This window comes from Spea bombifrons, chromosome 8, assembly GCF_027358695.1.
Source record: "Spea bombifrons isolate aSpeBom1 chromosome 8, aSpeBom1.2.pri, whole genome shotgun sequence".
NCBI lineage: Eukaryota > Metazoa > Chordata > Amphibia > Anura > Pelobatidae > Spea > Spea bombifrons.
The window spans coordinates 42,538,228-42,555,839 of record NC_071094.1 but is presented as its reverse complement, the minus strand read 5'-3'; the positions used below and the strand labels follow the sequence as shown (position 1 = coordinate 42,555,839).

The 17,612-nt window shown below is 46.2% G+C and overlaps 2 protein-coding genes across 3 annotated transcripts in view; one reads left to right on the top strand and one right to left on the bottom strand.

Annotated features, from left to right (window-relative positions):
* The window catches only part of PBX2 (PBX homeobox 2), a 17,431-nt gene extending 15,552 nt beyond the window's left edge, over positions 1 to 1,879 (bottom strand). For both annotated transcript variants that reach the window (XM_053472461.1, XM_053472462.1), the window contains exon 1: positions 1,165 to 1,879. In XM_053472461.1, coding sequence (XP_053328436.1) covers positions 1,165 to 1,367 — 203 coding nt within the window. In that variant the 5' untranslated portion in view covers positions 1,368 to 1,879. The remainder of the gene's footprint in view (positions 1 to 1,164) is intronic.
* An 11,858-nt stretch (positions 1,880 to 13,737) lies between these two features.
* On the top strand, positions 13,738 to 17,154 carry GPSM3 (G protein signaling modulator 3). The gene is made up of 4 exons (XM_053472465.1): positions 13,738 to 13,870; positions 14,468 to 14,591; positions 15,180 to 15,481; positions 16,109 to 17,154. Exons 1-4 carry the CDS (start codon positions 13,757 to 13,759, stop codon positions 16,250 to 16,252), a joined length of 684 nt encoding a protein of 227 aa, XP_053328440.1. The 5' UTR covers positions 13,738 to 13,756; the 3' UTR covers positions 16,253 to 17,154.
* The last annotated feature ends 458 nt before the right edge of the window (positions 17,155 to 17,612 follow it).

Here is a 17,612-nt window from a genome sequence, read left to right as displayed (position 1 = left end):
ATATTTTTTCCCAACTATTATAAGCAGTGGTTTGGTATTAAAGGGTTAATAGTGTCTTCTTAAAGAAGCCTTTTCTTATATATAATATATATATATAAATAAAACAAATATATGAGCGATATAGATCAGAGGCCCAGATAAGTAAAGGATAGGGATTTAGAGAAAAAGAAAAGAGAGCGCAAAAAAGAAAAAGAGAGAGTGAAAAAGAAAGAGAGAGAAGAAAGAGAGCAAAAAAGAAAAAGAGCAAAAAAGAAAGAGCGAAAAAGAAAAAGAAAAAAAAAGAAAGAGAGAGAAGAAGATTATATAATTTATTTTATCCTCATATTAAACCTTAGCCAAGTTTTTTTATGAACCCCTCCAGCACTCAGAGAGTTAAGAGTGCATGTATTCTATTTTAGGGTTAAATATAGATTTTGGGAGAATAGACGCCATACAGTAAGTTAAATATAACATGGACCCTTTTACCTACAATATGCACATTAGGACGATGTAACCCTTTGTATGCCAGAGAGCCGCTCGGTGCCTGTACACGGATCGCGTTGGAAAGGAAGAGGAATTATTTTTAACTCCTGTTGAAATCAATCACTTTTATGGCCCCCGGGGGGCTCGGAGCCGGGGGTCGCTCGTTTCATACTCTATGCGTTGGCGGTTTAGGAAGATAAATGTTGTTTTCTTTCGGTTACATTAATATTGTTTCTGTAAGTTAACTATTTCTATGCACACAGGGGCTGCAAAACATTAACATTGTAACCCAAACAAGTAAAGAGAATTAATTACCCCCCCCCCGGGCAGGTTTAAGGGGCCGGCAGGTTTATGGTGTGGCTTTAAATGAGCGATAAGGCAGCATCGGGCAGAAGTCTGTTTAAAGGCACTGATGGGGTGTTTATAGGGTAAATAAAGGGCATTGTTCTAGGCTATTATGGGCTGTAAAGGGATTGTTATTCCCGGTCATTCCGCTAATATGGGTTAAAGGGCCCTTTAAATGCTTGCTGTTTGTATTTGGGGCATTTATGGGGTAAATAAGTGTCTCAGGACTATATAGGGTTTCCTGTGTAGGGATTGGTGGGTAAATAAGCCTGGAATCCGTGTACACACCAGGCCTCACTCACTCCCCCCTCCCCACCACCTTCCCTCTTCCCTCTTCCCTCCCTCCTATCCACTCACTTGGCTTGGGCTTCATCCAGGCTCTGGTCTGTGATAGTCATGATCTGTTGCAATATGTCGCCGATATCTTGCTTCCTGGGCTCCCCATTGTCTGATGGGGGGTCGTGCATGGGGTGTGGGGTGAGGGTTTGGGGTCCTCCGTGGATAGGGTGTCCGGGGATCCCCACTCCCCTGGCCTGGAGAAGCCTCCCTTGCTCATCCATCTGGCAGTTGGCCCTCCTGCCCCTGTGGCTGCCCTCCTGTCCTGGCTTCCTCCTGTCCTCCTTCAGCAGCCTCTCCTCCTGTCCTTCATAGAAGTCGCTCTCCCCCCTCTCCAATTCCTCCTTTTCTTTTGTAACTCGCTCTCTTCTTCACAAGTCACTCTCTTCCTCCTTCAGAAATCTCCTTTCCACCCTCTTTCTTTCTTTGCCCCTTGGGGTATAAAGCAGCCTCCTCCTGGGGTACACAGCGCTCTCCTCCCAGAGTGTTAAGTGCCCTCCTCTCGGGGTATAAAGCGCTCTCTCCCTTCTCCTGGAAGTGGATCTCCTCTTTGGATAAGCCGCTCCGGTTCCCACGCTCCCGATCTGCGATCCGGATTACTTCGGAGCAGAGGTTCGACCCCCTTTACTTCTTTTTTCTGGGGTTTCTTCCACAAATAATCCGGCCGCGATGTTCCAGGCTGGGGAGAGAGGAGTGGAAAATGGTGAAGAGCTGGGGAGAGAGGGGGAGGGTGGAGGAGGAGGAGAGAGGGCGGAGGGGGAGGAATGTGGCCGAGCCGCCTCTCCCCTCTGATCGGGATTCTCGGCTCTCTGCTGCCTCCTCTCTGCCACAGCCCCAACGCTCCTCCCCATCCAGCCTGCCTCACATCACTCGCAGCCAAGCCTCACCTGAGTGCCCCTCGTGTTCCCTCTCTCCTCCTTTCCTCCTGCCCCGCTCTGTGTATTCCTTCTCTTCCTTCTCCTTCATCTCTCCTTCTGTCTCCCCAGCTGCTGTTTCCCTTCTATCCATCCCGTCTCCTTCCTTCTTCATCTCTTCCCTCAATCCCGTATCTTATCTCTGTGTCTATCCCACCTCCTCTCCTTTTCCTCTCTCATTCTGTCTATCCAGGTCCTCTCTCTCTCCTTCCTGTCCCCCCCATCTCCTCTCTTCTTCCTCTCCAATCTTCTGTTACCTTCCTTTCCCATTCTCCTTTCTTCCTTCTCTCCCCCCTTTGTCTAAGCTCTAAACCCATCTCCTCTACCCTTTCTGTCATATTGTGTCTGCTCTCTCTTCTTCCGGCACCACTCTTTCTATCTCCGCTTCTCTTTTTCCTCTACCTTTATCTCTACCCAACTTCTGTCTCTCTCCTCTCCCACTCTGCATATCCCTCTCTCCTGTCTCTCTCCTCTCCCACTCTGCATATCCCTCTCTTCTATCTCTCCTCTCCCACTCTGCATATCCCTCTCTCCTGTCTCTCTCCTGTCCCATTCTTTAGTTTCCCTCTCTTCTGTCTCTCTCCTCTCCCATTCTTTATTTTCCCTCTCTTCTTTCTCTCTCACTCTGCATATCCCTTCTCCCTCCTTCCTATCCCGTACTGTCCATCCTATCTCCCCCTGCCATGTTCTGTCTATCCGTGTTACTCTTTCCCGCCTGCTCCATTCGTCTTCCTCTTTTCCGTAGAATGTATTTCTCTCCTCTCCATCTTGTCAGTCACTCTCTCTCTCTCGTCCACATCTTGCCTCACTCTCTTTTGCTGTCGCGTTTCCTTCTCTGATCTTTTATCATTATCTCTCATTCCTCTCATCATATTTCCCTCCTTTCTCTCTCCCTTCCTTCCCCTCTCTTATTACCTCTTCCTCTCCCCACCTGGGGCCATTACACGTGCATGCGCACACAAAAACACACACACACAATTAGACAGTCATGCTCACACACAAACATAATTAGACACCCATGCTAACAAACAAACAAACAAACATCCCCGCCCCCGCTTACCTCTCATCACGCCTGCAGCTTTCTGTCCGGCTGCTCACGCGCTGTGGGGGTCTTGATTTCACCGCGGGGTCACGTAACCCAAAATACTTCTGTCTCCCCGTTACAGTCAGGGTTCCATTTCGAAACAATTTTGACAAAGCATGGGGAGATAGGAAGACAGGGTTTCAGGGGCCGCACCGGGCCCCCTTGGGGCATGAGCCCCATCGCAGATGCAACAATTGCCACCCCGTAGTTACGCCAGTGCCCCCAGTGCCCCCAGTGCCGTATACAGTAATGCCGGTGACAGAAATTCATCTCATTTTGTTCCCACAAACAATGGCTGCTTTATGGCAAAGCTAATGAAGTCCATTCCTCCATAGACTTTCATTAGTCAGAGAGTCCAGCTGGGTGATTAAGACTGAGCTATTCTATTGTTCCCCACAGGCTGTATGATAAGGAGTCGTGGGTTTGTTTATTAGATCAGGGCTCGGATAACAGAGAAGGAGAACTCATACAAATGGCTGATATGCAGCCGCCGGCAAACATTATATTATGGGGCAAAAACTAGAACTTTTTTTACATAAGAAAACAGCGCAATAAATTTGAAATCTTATTTTTAATCTGATACGAGGAATTGTTGGGAATTTATTAACGACGCAGTTTGTGTGGCCACTGCGCGCTTCCCTGGGCCGGTCCTCCTTGTCTTTGAAGTGGGGCTAATGCCGCGTTTTCCGGCAGCCGTATCCAAGCCTCCCGTCAGAAGCAGATGTATAAACGCTTCCATGCCGTACGAGGAGCATCGGGGATTTGTCGGAGGCATTCCTCCTTAACCAGTCGCTGGTCACGTCTTAGATTCGGGAGCCGTATGTCTATCCCATGCATGTTTAATCCCCTCACTGTATTACCCTCTACCACTTCTGCTGGGAGGCTGTTCTACTTATCTACTACCCTCTCAGTAGAGCAGAACTTCATCTACTCTCATTCTCCTCTCACTTCATTCATTCCATCAGTTCACTCTGTTTTGCCCTCCCCATTGCTTTTTCCTCCCCGGCGTTCTGTACCTTGCTTTGGTTTGTTGTTATTCAATGGACTTTCTTATCCCTCTTTTTTATCTGGCAATTTCCCCCCTTATCTCCTCTCTCTGTGCGATGTTTCTGCCATCACTCACCCAGTATCTGAAAGTTCAAACAAGGAACATCCTCTCCCGATACCCCAGCGTGCTTATTATTCACACGTAAAAAATCTATACAACGCATCCACAGAGTGTCTTCTATAAATGGAAATATTGATTTTTTTTTACCCATATGTGCCAATAAATACGCATTTTAAATATTTAGCGGCGATCGTAATTTAAAAAAAATAAATAAATAATTGCCAAATAATATTAGGATAGTAAATCAGTATTATATATTATATTATATTATATATATATATATATATTAATGAGTGGCAATTGAAGTAAAATTCTAATTAAAAATAAAAATAATTACAATGCCTTTTAAGTGATTTTCATATTTTTTTATGCAGATCCCAAATTTTTTAGGAATTATTTGTAATTATTTTTTTATTATTATTATATATTATTAGATTATCTATATACGGCTACTTTAATTCAATTAATATAATTGTTACTCATTACCGATAGTTGGCTTTTATTATCCCTGAACTCTGTTTTACTGAGGGACATAAATTCTGATGCCACAAGGCAGGGGGTTTTTTATTATTTCATGCCCTGTTTACTGCTGAATGGCTCTATTGTATTAAAAAACCCTATATATATAATTTATTTATTTATATATATATATATATATATATAAATAATATAATATATATTCCAGTTATATATATAAATGTAATATGTATAGTTATATAAATGTATGTATAGTCGTCATATTGTATCATTATTAACAAATTAACAAAAACAAATAGAATATATAATCCCTATTAAAAGATAATGATTTAGGATTAATTATTATACTGGATTCCATCAATGTAACTGATAAAATTGCTAATTTTAGGGAGGATTTTCTAGATAATATTAATATTTTTTCCCCAGCAGAATTACATTTTTTTTTTAAAATCTTAATTATTTATCATGTCGTGCATCCTTTTTTTTTTATTTATTTAAAGAAATAATTTTGACATTAAAAAAATATTTGTTTTTGTCAATTAGCCTTTCTTTGTTATTAATCTTACGTGGTGTTAATTTAATGCTTTGGGATAATGAATGAGCGGGGGATAATGAATGAGCAGGGAAATGCGGGTCCCCATCATTAGATAAGGTCTATCTGTGGGTCGCGTTATCTCGCCATTGTTTTCTCTTGGCTTTGGAGCTGTTGGTTTAATCATTGGTGGTGTGAAGGGGGGGAGAGGCGCAGGTCTCATCATTTACACTTTAAATAAAGCGAGGAGGGGCAGGGAAAGGGAAAGGAGGAGATCGCCCCATTACCTAGAGATCTCACCAGACAAAAGGCTCATTTCTAGCACCTGTGAAAAAGTTAGCATTTCTTTTATCTGCGTTTTATCCATATAGATGAATAACCCGCTCTCAGCACCGCAGGGGGGGGGGTCTCAATGGCAACTAATTAAAAGCAGGGTTAGCCTTTTTTTGGCCCATATCCCTGCCTAATCCTACCCCCCCTGCGGTGAAAAATCACACATCCAGGGATTATTAGCGAGTCCCCCTGGATTCAACCCAAACAGAGGGCCGGAAAGCTTCAAGGTGATGAGAGTTTGGTAGACAAGTGGAACAGCCTCCCAGCAGAGGTGGTAGAGGGTAATACAGCGAGGAGATTTAAAAATGCGTAGGATAGGGATATGACTCCTGAATCTAAGACGAGACCAACGACTGATTAAGGTTTGAGTCTCTACAGCAGGAGACGGGCCGTGTTGGGATCTCTCGTGATGGTTTCTCAAGCGCGGGGCGGCTTCTAAGCTACAAGGAGACCTCGGAGATTCCCGTTTCAAGAGGCACAGAAGTAGCTAAGCAAGAAAAACGTGTCTGAATCTGGATTAAGAGGAGCTCTTCCACCTCTTACCAACTAAACGCAGCTTTAGAAACGTCGCTCCTTGTCCCGCCGAACGCCCAACCCCCCCCCCCTGAAATCAGCATTTGATCAAATCAAATTTTATCTTCATATTTGTCGCTGGAGTACCCGGCCTCGGCCTTAAAATATAAAAAGACCCACATTCACACTCACTCTTATTCATTCTCACTCTTATACATTTTCTCTCACACATTCACTCACTCGTATTCATGCTCTCTCACACTCTCTCCTGCTTCTCTTCGTGTCTTCTTTCTTCGTTGCTTCTCCATGAACCAGCCTCCCGGCGCAGCCGCCGTGCTCACCTTCTCCCCGATTGGTTTTAGGGTTCATGGCTTAGTTCGGCCTTTTGGAAAGGTGAACGAGTACGGAAGAGTCCTCGGAACTCGAGGTCCGTCCACAACACTCACCGCAAATGTACCCAGTACGGCGCTTATCGGGAACATTCTACTATTTATTATTCTTTATATAGCGCCATCATATTCTGCAGCGCTGTGCAATGGGTAATCGAAACATAACAAGCAATACATCACAAAACAATTATCAATTTGGACTCATAGAAACAAAATGTAAGCAGGGCCCTGCTTATAGGAGCTGACAATCTAGAAATTGTGCGTCTGAGCATGAAACTTTAAAATTTATCTCATAGGAACAGATGACAACCAAAAGGCAGGGTACTCGCTGGCAGATCGGCCCCATCCGGCCCGTCTATTCGCCCGTTGAGACTCAAACCTTAATCAGTCGTTGGTCTCGTCTTAGATTCAGGAGCCGTATGTCTATCCCATGCATGTTTAATACCCTCACTGTATTACCCTCTACCACTTCTGCTGGGAGGCTGTTTCACTTATCTACAACCCTCTTAGTAAAGTAAAACCTCCTTCCATTCCAGCTGACCCTCTGACCCTCTAGCGTTAGATTCCGGCCTCTCCTTTTCTCTCCTGTACTTTGTTAAATCCCTTTAAGTATTTAAACGTCTCTCTTCTCTCCTTACCCCAGACCGATGAGGCGTTATAAAGAGTTTTGGGGTCCGCGGGTGATTCCCCCTCCCCCCTCTATATATATACATTATTTAAAAGAATTCTGGGGTATTTTTAACTCGCTGGAAATGTTTATATTTTTTTACATATAAAATAACTCCGAAAACTGAAGTCTCCTGCGGGTTTTATAGGTGGATAGAAAACACGCACCATTGTGTCCTTTTGGAGACCCCCATCCTAAAGCATAGAACCCCCCGAGGAGTGGGGGAGGGGGAGAGGGGTATTTTATACAAAGAGGTAATGAGGGGGGGGAGGGGAAAGGAGATGGATTTAATATGGATAAGGGGAGAGAGAGAGAAGCTGTGTGTGAGAGAGGGGCTGCGGGGGGAGGCTGCAGCAACAAAGAGAGGGGGCATAGAAATGGGGACCGGGGTGACGCGTGCAGCATCCGCCACGACCAGAGGAGAAAGAGGCAATTTACTAACAAGGGTCGGAAATGGCCCCGCGTGTCACCGGCCCCTCATTAAGCAGTCCGGGGCCACGGCGCAGAGCGGCCCACCGGTTACATTTAAACACTTCAGTGCCTGAGTGACAGGCCACTGACCTCCCATCCAGCAGCTGAAGAGTTAATTGAAGCGCGTGCCCTTAGGGTTTAGATGTTTGGGTGTTTACGGCCGAGATTGCTGTTAGCTGGTGTGGGTGTCCAGCTGTGGCCCCCTGGAAACACTCCTGTATGTGCTAACAGGGGGCCATATGGACAAATGGCTTTAAGAAGGGGTTCTGTGCTCCTTCCCAGTTTTAGGGGGTCCGCTGTCCCTATGGGCTCTGGGTCGGTGACGGGTATCCATAGCAGAAAGTGTGTGACGGCTATTAAGAGTGTAAGCTCTGTGGCCGTGTCTGACTTCTGCTAGTCTTCTTTACCTCTGTAACAAAATGCCCTTCTAGAACTAAAAGGGTTAACACCTCCCTGCGGGGCATCGGCCCATTAGACTACCTCCTATGCGAGCCATTAGGCAGAGCTTTGCTTATTAACCATTTCCTTGCAGCCAGACCACACAGGCTGCAGAGCATCTCTCCTGCATAACCTGCAGAGCATCACTCTATTAACTGCTTGCCTGCCAGGTAAAGGCCACAGAGCATTACGCTATTAACCTCTCCCGTGCTGGAGAGCCCCATAGAACATGTACCTTGGCAGGCAGAGTCTGCAGAGCATCGCTGCATTAACCCTTTCCACACCATGGAGTCTGTAGCGCACCATTCCATTGTCTTCTCTTGTACCTGAGGACGTCGTTAACCCCTTCACTCCTGTCCCCTTGCACACTTCATTAGTCTGCTCGTAAATGCAGAGATATTAATTAGCAGGAGGGAGGGGGACTTCATCTCTGCGGCTCTAATTAAACAGAGCAGGCGGGTAATTAGGATCTATTTATCCAAAGATAAATGATGGAGAAGATCCGCCGCTCTCCGCTCTTTCCTTCCCTGCTTCCCTCCTATTGATTCTCGCTTCTCTCCTTTCCCTTTCTTATTTTCCTCTTCCATAGAAACAGAACCTGCAGACAGATCGGCCCCATCCGGCCCATCTAGTCGCCCGTTGAGACTCAAACCTGAATCAGTCGTTGGTCTCGTCTTAGATTCAGGAGCCGTATGTCTATCCCATGCATGTTTAAATTCCCTCGCTGTATTACCCTCTACCACTTCTGCTGGGAGGCTGTTCCACTTATCCACCACCCTCTTATCTTTTCAGTTTCTCGTTCTCTCCATCTTCACGCGGCCTTTTTACTTTGTCTTTGGACAGGTCACGCTGTTAGATTCTCTTTCTATCGTTTTACTAACAACTCCTTCTCTTCTCGCTCATTTAGGTGAGGATCTCTCTCCACCAGGCCTCCATGTCCATAACCCCCCCATCTCGTATACTCGTTCTGTGCGCTAAACAGAGAGATCCTCTGTAACAGAACATCGCGCCGCGATATAATGTCATTCAGGTTCCGGACGCTGGAGACCCGTTACCGCCATAGATCCAAGAAAACGCACCGCTGGCTCTCGATGTTCACAGAAAATGGTTATCCGGCCTCTCTGTAACTGAACGCGGATCTTCCCGGAGTCATTGTGCAATTAATCCTGGCGATGCTCTGCAGACTATACTTTACTATATAGTGAGGGTGGTAGATATATGGAGCAGCCTCCCAGCAGAAGTGGCAGAGGGTAATACAGTCAGGGGATTTAAAGACGCATGACGAGACCAACGACTGATTAAGGTTTGGCAGACTGGACGGGCCCAATGGGGCCGATCTTCCGGCAGGTTCCATGTTTCTATGTAAAGCGTACAGGAAAGGCTGTATGTGCTACGTTCGGAATTATGACTTCTCTATCCTGCTGCCCCACGAGCGCCACCTCTGCCCTGCTTCTCGGGACAAATCCTCCTTCCTATTTCATCATCCGCCAGAACACTTTTGGCCTTTTTTCTGCTCCTGTTGTATGTATTTACGACTCCCCACTCCTTAGTCGGCCGTTGCATCTGAAGGAGAGACTTCTGAGGTCCCCAAATCTTATGTGACTCTACTTCTTTTTATATGCTGGCTCATTAAAAGGTATGACCGGTGTCTACGCACTTAATCTTCTTTTGGCCCAATATGGCTATATCCATTTGCTCCATGAGGTATGCGTATGAGTTATGATATCATCTTCCAGTTTGACATCATATTCCGGTATGACTTCATATTCCAGTATGACATCATATTCCGGTATTACTTTATATTCTGGTATGACATCATATTCCAGTATTACTTCATATTCCGGTATTACTTTATATTCCGGTATGGCTGCAATATGGTCACTCAGCTTGTCTCAGACGGCTCTGCTGCCCCTTTCTGGTTCGCTGAGGAATGTCCGAAATGTTTGGTTTCCTCCGGCATTCGGTGACATCATAGCGCCCCGTGTGGCCACCAGAGGAAGTCCTCATCAAAACAGAGCGCAAAAAAACCTCACAGCTTTCTGCCCGTTACTGCGAATTACCTGACGAATAAACACGTTAGGAGTCCAATAAAGAGATGATCGGGGAGGGGGAGGGTTGGACACCTGAAGGAATCACAAACTGCTGGTATCCACCGCGGTGCTATATGTGTCCATATATCGCTACAGACAGCCAGCGCTATATGTGTCTATCTTTATACAACGCTACAGACAGCCAGCGCTATATGTGTCTATCTTTATACAACGCTACAGACAGCCAGCGCTATATGTGTCTATCTTTATACAACGCTACAGACAGCCAGCGCTATATGTGTCTATCTTTATACAGCGCTACAGACAGCCAGCGCTATATGTGTCTATCTTTATACAACGCTACAGACAGCCAGCGCTATATGTGTCTATCTTTATACAACGCTACAGACAGACAGCGCTATATGTGTCTAACTTTATACAGCGCTACAGACAGCCAGCGCTATATGTGTCTATCTTTATACAGCGCTACAGACAGACAGCGCTATATGTGTCTAACTTTATACAGCGCTACAGACAGACAGCGCTATATGTGTCTATCTTTATACAGCGCTACAGACAGCCAGCGCTATATGTGTCTATCTTTATACAGCGCTACAGACAGCCAGCGCTATATGTGTCTAACGTTGTACAGCGCTACAGTGGGTGTATCTTTATAGAGTAATATAGACAGTCAGCGCTTTGTGGGGGATCTTTATAGAGTAATATAGACAGTCAGTGTTATGCGAGGAGAGGAACGCAGGGAAATACAGATTTTTACAAACCTATAGGGGCTAAAGAAAGAGAGAGAGCGAAAGAGAGAGAGAGACAGAGAGAGAATGGAATGAAGCGAAACAGGAGCCATGAGATGCAGGTGAGATAAAGAAGGAAGAAAGTAACGAGAGGGGAAGGGGGAGACCGATGCAGACGGGGAAGAGAGGGAGAAAAGAGGAAGAGAGTGAGCGGAAGGAGAGGCGTGAGGGGAAGTGACAGATGTGACACAAAGAGACTGCTGCCATCCTGAGACCCACCGTAACAGAGGTGAGATATCGCTGTCCTGCCTCTGGGAGGTAAACTCACTGCTGTCTGTCACTGCGAGACACTCACTGCTGTCTGTCACTGCGAGACACTCACTGCTCTCTGTCACTGCGAGACACTCACTGCTCTCTGTCACTGCGAGACACTCACTGCTGTCTGTCACTGCGAGACACTCACTGCTCTCTGTCACTGCGAGACACTCACTGCTCTCTGTCACTGCGAGACACTCACTGCTCTCTGTCACTGCGAGACACTCACTGCTGTCTGTCACTGCGAGACACTCACTGCTCTCTGTCACTGCGAGACACTCACTGCTCTCTGTCACTGCGAGACACTCACTGCTCTCTGTCACTGCGAGACACTCACTGCTCTCTGTCACTGCGAGACACTCACTGCTCTCTGTCACTGCGAGACACTCACTGCTGTCTGTCACTGCGAGACACTCACTGCTCTCTGTCACTGCGAGACACTCACTGCTCTCTGTCACTGCGAGACACTCACTGCTCTCTGTCACTGCGAGACACTCACTGCTGTCTGTCACTGCGAGACACTCACTGCTCTCTGTCACTGCGAGACACTCGCTGCTCTCTGTCACTGCGAGACACTCGCTGCTCTCTGTCACTGCGAGACACTCGCTGCTCTCTGTCACTGCGAGACACTCACTGCTCTCTGTCACTGCGAGACACTCACTGCTCTCTGTCACTGCGAGACACTCACTGCTCTCTGTCACTGCGAGACGCACACTGCTGTCTGTCACTGCGAGACGCTCACTGCTGTCTGTCACTGCGAGACATCATCCTCTCTCTCCAGTCTCACGGGGTCTTTTGTTTCGGAGGTCCGCGAGGGACAGCGTTGTCGGGTAAGTAACGTGCAGTCACACACACCTACCAGTCACGCTGACACACACGGCGCTCGCTGCAACACAACGTCACACAACGTCACACAATGGCACAACTCTGCTGTCACCGCGACACCGGAGCGCTGACGACTGTTTACAGAAACGGGTGACGGGGGCCAAATGGGGCCGATCTGCCGGCAGGCTCTGTGTTTCTATAATGGAAACTCACAATAACACAAATATTTTGGGACACGCTGGCCCTTTGTCAACGTGCCGCTGTTGTATACAGGTGACCCCGCTGGGGCCGCCCGTGAAGCGCAGACCGCCAAGGTTTATGTGAGGACTTGTTTTAAAGTCAGGGGAATAATACATGAATGGATTGTTTGGGACACAGATTGTGAAACGGCTGACATTTTCTCAGCCGTTGCCGCCGTTACCAGCCGTGATGAACGTTCTCTCTGGAGGACTCATTGCAAAAGTCTCTGCGCCCAACGATCGTTACCCCACGGACCAGGGGCAAAATGATCAACCCCCCAAAGGGTGCCCTGGGAGAGAGCCCCCCGGACAGGAGCACCGGCCGCGGCAGCCGCGCCTCATTCTCGCTCCCAATATCACTGAAAGAGTTAATGCCGGTTCTGAAATGTCTTCAAAACGTTTATAAAGGAAAACGTAAATCGGGACATAAATAGCCATAAACAGGTAAAATAGATCGAGCCGCATTAGCCAAGAGAAATGGAGATATGAAGGGTTAAGTTGAAGTAGATGTAGGAAACGATTTGAGGCCTCTGAGGGCTCTTCTTCATGGATAAGTCACAAAAAAGACCCGATAAAGCCCTGGCCCCGCCTCTAACCACCCCCCCAAAACAGCATTTGAACGTAAAGGGGGCTTTATGCAGAAATTATAATAAATGAGGACTTTAAAGAGGAATTTACCGGCTGTAAACAATCTCTAGAATTTAAAGCACAATCCGCTAAAAAGTCGTCAGGAAGTGGGTTAGAAGAACTTCCTGCCTGGGCTGATGCCGTCCGTGCTGGGGGATCATGGGAAATGATGGGGAATTAACATGAAGTGATGTGAATGATGTCATGTGATGTCATAACTGCGGAATCTGAATAACTTACATTAAATAGAAATAACACACATGAATCAATGATGCTTTTATCTCTAGATTGTAAGCTCAAGGAATAATTATGTGATGAATTAGTCGGCATGTCCGTTGTACATCGCTGCGTACTATGATAGCGCTATAAATATCAAACATAGAAATAAATAATATAGTCATAGTGGGTTTTTGCCCCAGAGTCTCAGGGTGAAGGGGTAGATTTTCTGGAGCCAACTCCTTCCTATTACTACCAGTATGTTGTGGCCGATATCCCTGTTTGAATGCAGGTGACTCAATTAAATGTATCTTTAAATAGTGACAAGTCAAGGTTTCCACGACGACCAGTATTGGAGCCATTTGGACATTTTGCAAGTGAGAAGCAGAAGGACGGCCCAGAATTCTCACGGCTGGTATCACAATTCCAGATAAAACATGTTTAATGAGACGATAATTATCGCGTTTCCTCCCCTGATGCCCCTCTTTTCTAGGAGGTCGGAATGTCTGCTGGGTATGAGGGTATCAGAGGGTTCTACGGCCCTAAAAGCCCCGATAATGTGTATAGAAGCAGCGGGAGACGTGTAGGCATCCATGAGATGCAGGTGAGAACAATGTCTGGTCTTTAACGTTCTCCTATCCCTGTCTCTAGGTTGACAGAAGAGCGAGAGAGAGGTTGGTACATGTATGAAGGAAGATAGAGAGCTTAGAATGAGTGCGCACAGCGAAGACAAGTCTTCAGAGACAGTCCTGGAACAAACCGAGACATCAGGAGGAGAAGCGTGTTACCCACCTACCATAGTGAGTAACAGATCTGGGTGTCCATGAATTCCCATCCCCATCGTGGAGTCGGATAGGTTGGTATGAACTGGTGGGTTGAAGGAAAGGTCACGTTGTGGTGGAACAATGACCATCAGCATACCCGGGGACTCTCGGGGTTTGACCGTGAGGGTTTTTTTTTCCCAATGTCGGGGTGAAGGGGTAGGTTCTCCGGGTCACATGGTCTGGAGCTGACTCCTTCCTATTCTACCCCGCTGACTCCTGATTGGTGCTTCTGCTGCTCCTCTGACGGGTATTAGAGAGATTTGGTTATCGCATTTTGGTATAAATAGAATCCTGCGCAGCCGGACACCGTTCTAGATCACAGATATCTCACCGTCTCCTAAAACACTTTCTCGGGATGTTGCTGCTTCAGACCAGCGGGGTCACGTTATGTCCTGGACCCCATGGCCAGCTATAGATCTCTGAGGCAGCCTACCAAAATGTTCGGTAACTTTGACCTAATCTTTCTTGACAGAAAAGAATCAGAGGAGGTGTCGGTAAAACAATAATAAGTCCTTTTTGGAATTCTGGAATATCAGCTCACCCTTCTTCTAATGTCTTCTTCCCTCTGCTCAGACGTCTCCGGATCCCGATGATGAGTCTGTATTCTACGATAATGCAAGAGTGTCCAGAGGGAGCCAGGAGGAGAGACCCCGAGCATGGAAGTCCGCTCCCCCATCCCCAGCCAGCGAAAGGAGAGGTATTCAATCCTTCTCATGATGGTCACGTATTGGGGTTTTGACAACCTGGTACCAGCTCGTCACCGCTTAGTGTCCATCTTTTTCTCACATCCACTTTCTCTTGCCTTACCTGCCCACCTAGTGTAGAGTTTGATCTATCAGGACCCCTTCTGTTACATCCGGCCCTGGACACTGAAGCTGGGTACATTTATATCATGAGATCCTTGAGACAGGTAAACATTGTGACACCTCCCTTAACGCCAAAACTGGGGGTATTTTAGGTTTAGAACTCATCATTTTCCAATGGAACATAAAGATGTTTGTTGATCTATAAATGAGTGAGAAGTATGAACCTATTCTATTCCGACATTTGCATGTTCTGTTGCTTATTCTTCTTTGGTCATTAAGTGGGTCATAGATTTCATGTTCTGCTATAAAGTCCCACGTATCTCCTTTATTGCCCCCTTTTTTTGCCCCAATAGATCTTCTTCATATGGATTTTGTGTTCATTTTTCTTCCTCCACTTTTTTTTTTACTGATTTCTTACATTTTTCTTGATTGTTCTCTAGATCTCAGGCTGAGTTTCTTCTCTTCTGTTGTCCCACCAGGTATCTCCGGCTCTCTTCTTTCCCTCAACACTGAAGAGTTCCTTGAACTCCTGTCCACCGTCCAGACCAGGCGCTTCGAAGAGCAGAGGGCAGAGTTACCCCCTCTTCGGCCCCGTCACACCCGACACTTCTCTTTCCCCAGCTATCGCCAGTTATCCCTCCCCTCGGACGAGAAAGGGATTCTCGTGGAGTTACGTCGGAGGAGAGGTGGCTCATTGACTAGAAAGAGTTACAAGAAGAAACTTCCCACTCTAAATATCCCGGCCCAGGAGGAACTCTATAACACCATCCTGGGACATCAGGTAAGATAAGGCTTTTCTGGAGCAACACAATTGTTTAATTATTCTGATAACAAAAGAATTCTAGATCTTTTGTCTCTAAGACATTGGAAGGCCTGCTAAGTTTTGTAGTATTTTATGCTTCTCAGTCATTCTACAAGAATGGTTCTGGATAACCCCCAACACTGTATACAGTAATACCCCCAGCGCTGTATACAGTAATAACCCCCCCAGCGCTGTATACAGTAATATAACCCCCCAGCGCTGTATACAGTAATGTCAGTTATTGACAAAAACCTGGTTTTATCTCATTTTGCCCCAATAAACGTTCTTTATCTGCAGACCTGGAGTCTCCGTTGCTGTCAGTCATGCACTATTTTGGGTGACTTTCCTGGCTCAAACACCGCACTGAGCTGATGCTTTATGGCAATGCCAATGAAGTCCGTTCCTCCATAGACTTTCATTAGTCAGAGTGTCCTGCTGGATGATTAAGACTGAGCCATTCTATTGTTTCTCACATGTGGTATGATAAGGAGTAAAAAAAAAACCTTTTTCAAGTTAACTTTAGAAACCCACGATTCCGTCCCCTGAATCACCCGTTCCTGTGTTTCTTTCCGCTGTGAATCCACGCGCTCGTTTGTGTCGTTTCAGGCCGAGAGAATGGAGGATCAGCGCTGCTCTCCGCCGATACCCCAATCCGCCGCCGACTTATTCGAGATTCTTTTCCGCGTGCAGGGAAATCGTATGGATGAACAGAGAGTGGAGCTTCCTCCCCCATTGGCGAATGCTTGTTAATTTGGCATGTCGGGTTACGCCGTTGCCCCCCCATTACCCTACCTGTTTTATTTCAATGAATTTATGTTATTATCCTTGTAAAGTTTGGGACCCCCATACAAGACCACCATCAGAGTAGCGCAGCCATTACAGCCTCTACACTATGTGCTCCCCTCACATCCCAATCATTAACCCCAACTTTTACATGGCGGGGGCAACACGAGGACAACTCTTCTTCTTTAACACGATGGGCTCTGGGGGGAGAGGGGGTAGACCTGGTGTCCACCTTGGAGGATTAACCTGGGGCACGGACCCAACGCCCTGTCCCCTTATAATTAACGTTGGCTTAACGTACTTTCTTCTTGGCAGTTCTTTGACCGCTTAGTGGCATAGTGGGACGAGAGACGGCCTGCTGCGGGTTATGGAAATACTATAGCGGGGAGAGGGTACATTTATAATAGTGGGACCCCCAGTGAGCTATGGCGAAATAATGGCCTTGATTTTTCATTAAAAAAAAATAGCTGGATCATAAGGGGGGTGAAGGTTAGAAGAATTTGGTATTTCTTCCCTAGGAAGGGGTGTTCCTTGTGAAGAATTCTTAATATTTTGCCAAAAGCAAGAAACCTCCTTCCTGTTTCCTGGAACACAAAATAGGGAGGAATGGTAAAGCTTCCGCGACTTTACTTCATCTGCCCAATAAAGACTTTCTACATATCATCCCGAAGCCGTATCTAGAAGACTTCTCTAGAAAAACCGAGATGAATACTCGATCTACGGGGACCCGGGAGCTCAGCTGACGTCCGTGAGACCTTGGAGCGTCTGCGTTAAATCTAGAATGGATTCCCTATTGTGCTCCGCGCACGCGTTCTAGAACCATTTGGATCAAAGGTTTTCGGCCGGCATTAAACATTTTTAGTTTTTAAGCGTTTCTCCCGTTTCTCAGATCAGCCTCCGACAATAACGCCCCCTGTTTTTACATTTTAAAGGTGCAGTTCCACTTAGACAAAATATCGCTTGCACTCCCCAGTATGTCAAGGAAGTAATCCCCATCTGTTAAGCCTTTTCGTTCTATAGTGGAGCAGGACCCTGAGGTTATTATTTCTATCATATTTGGGAATTTTGACAATCCTAGATCCAGAGCAAGATGTAAGGAAGTACGAGGTAAATCGGCCAAGCAGCCCTGTTTATATTATATAGCAGAAACCCAAATTAAATTAAATATAATTGCCACTCCATCAAATCATAGGTAAAAAATGATTCCTTTTGTAAAAATTGCAAGTTTTGTTAAATGCTGATATTGACGTAAATAAAGTTTGCCGTCCTTTCTTGTATCATAGCCCTCATTTTATTCTACTAATCAAAGCAATCCACATATTTTTTC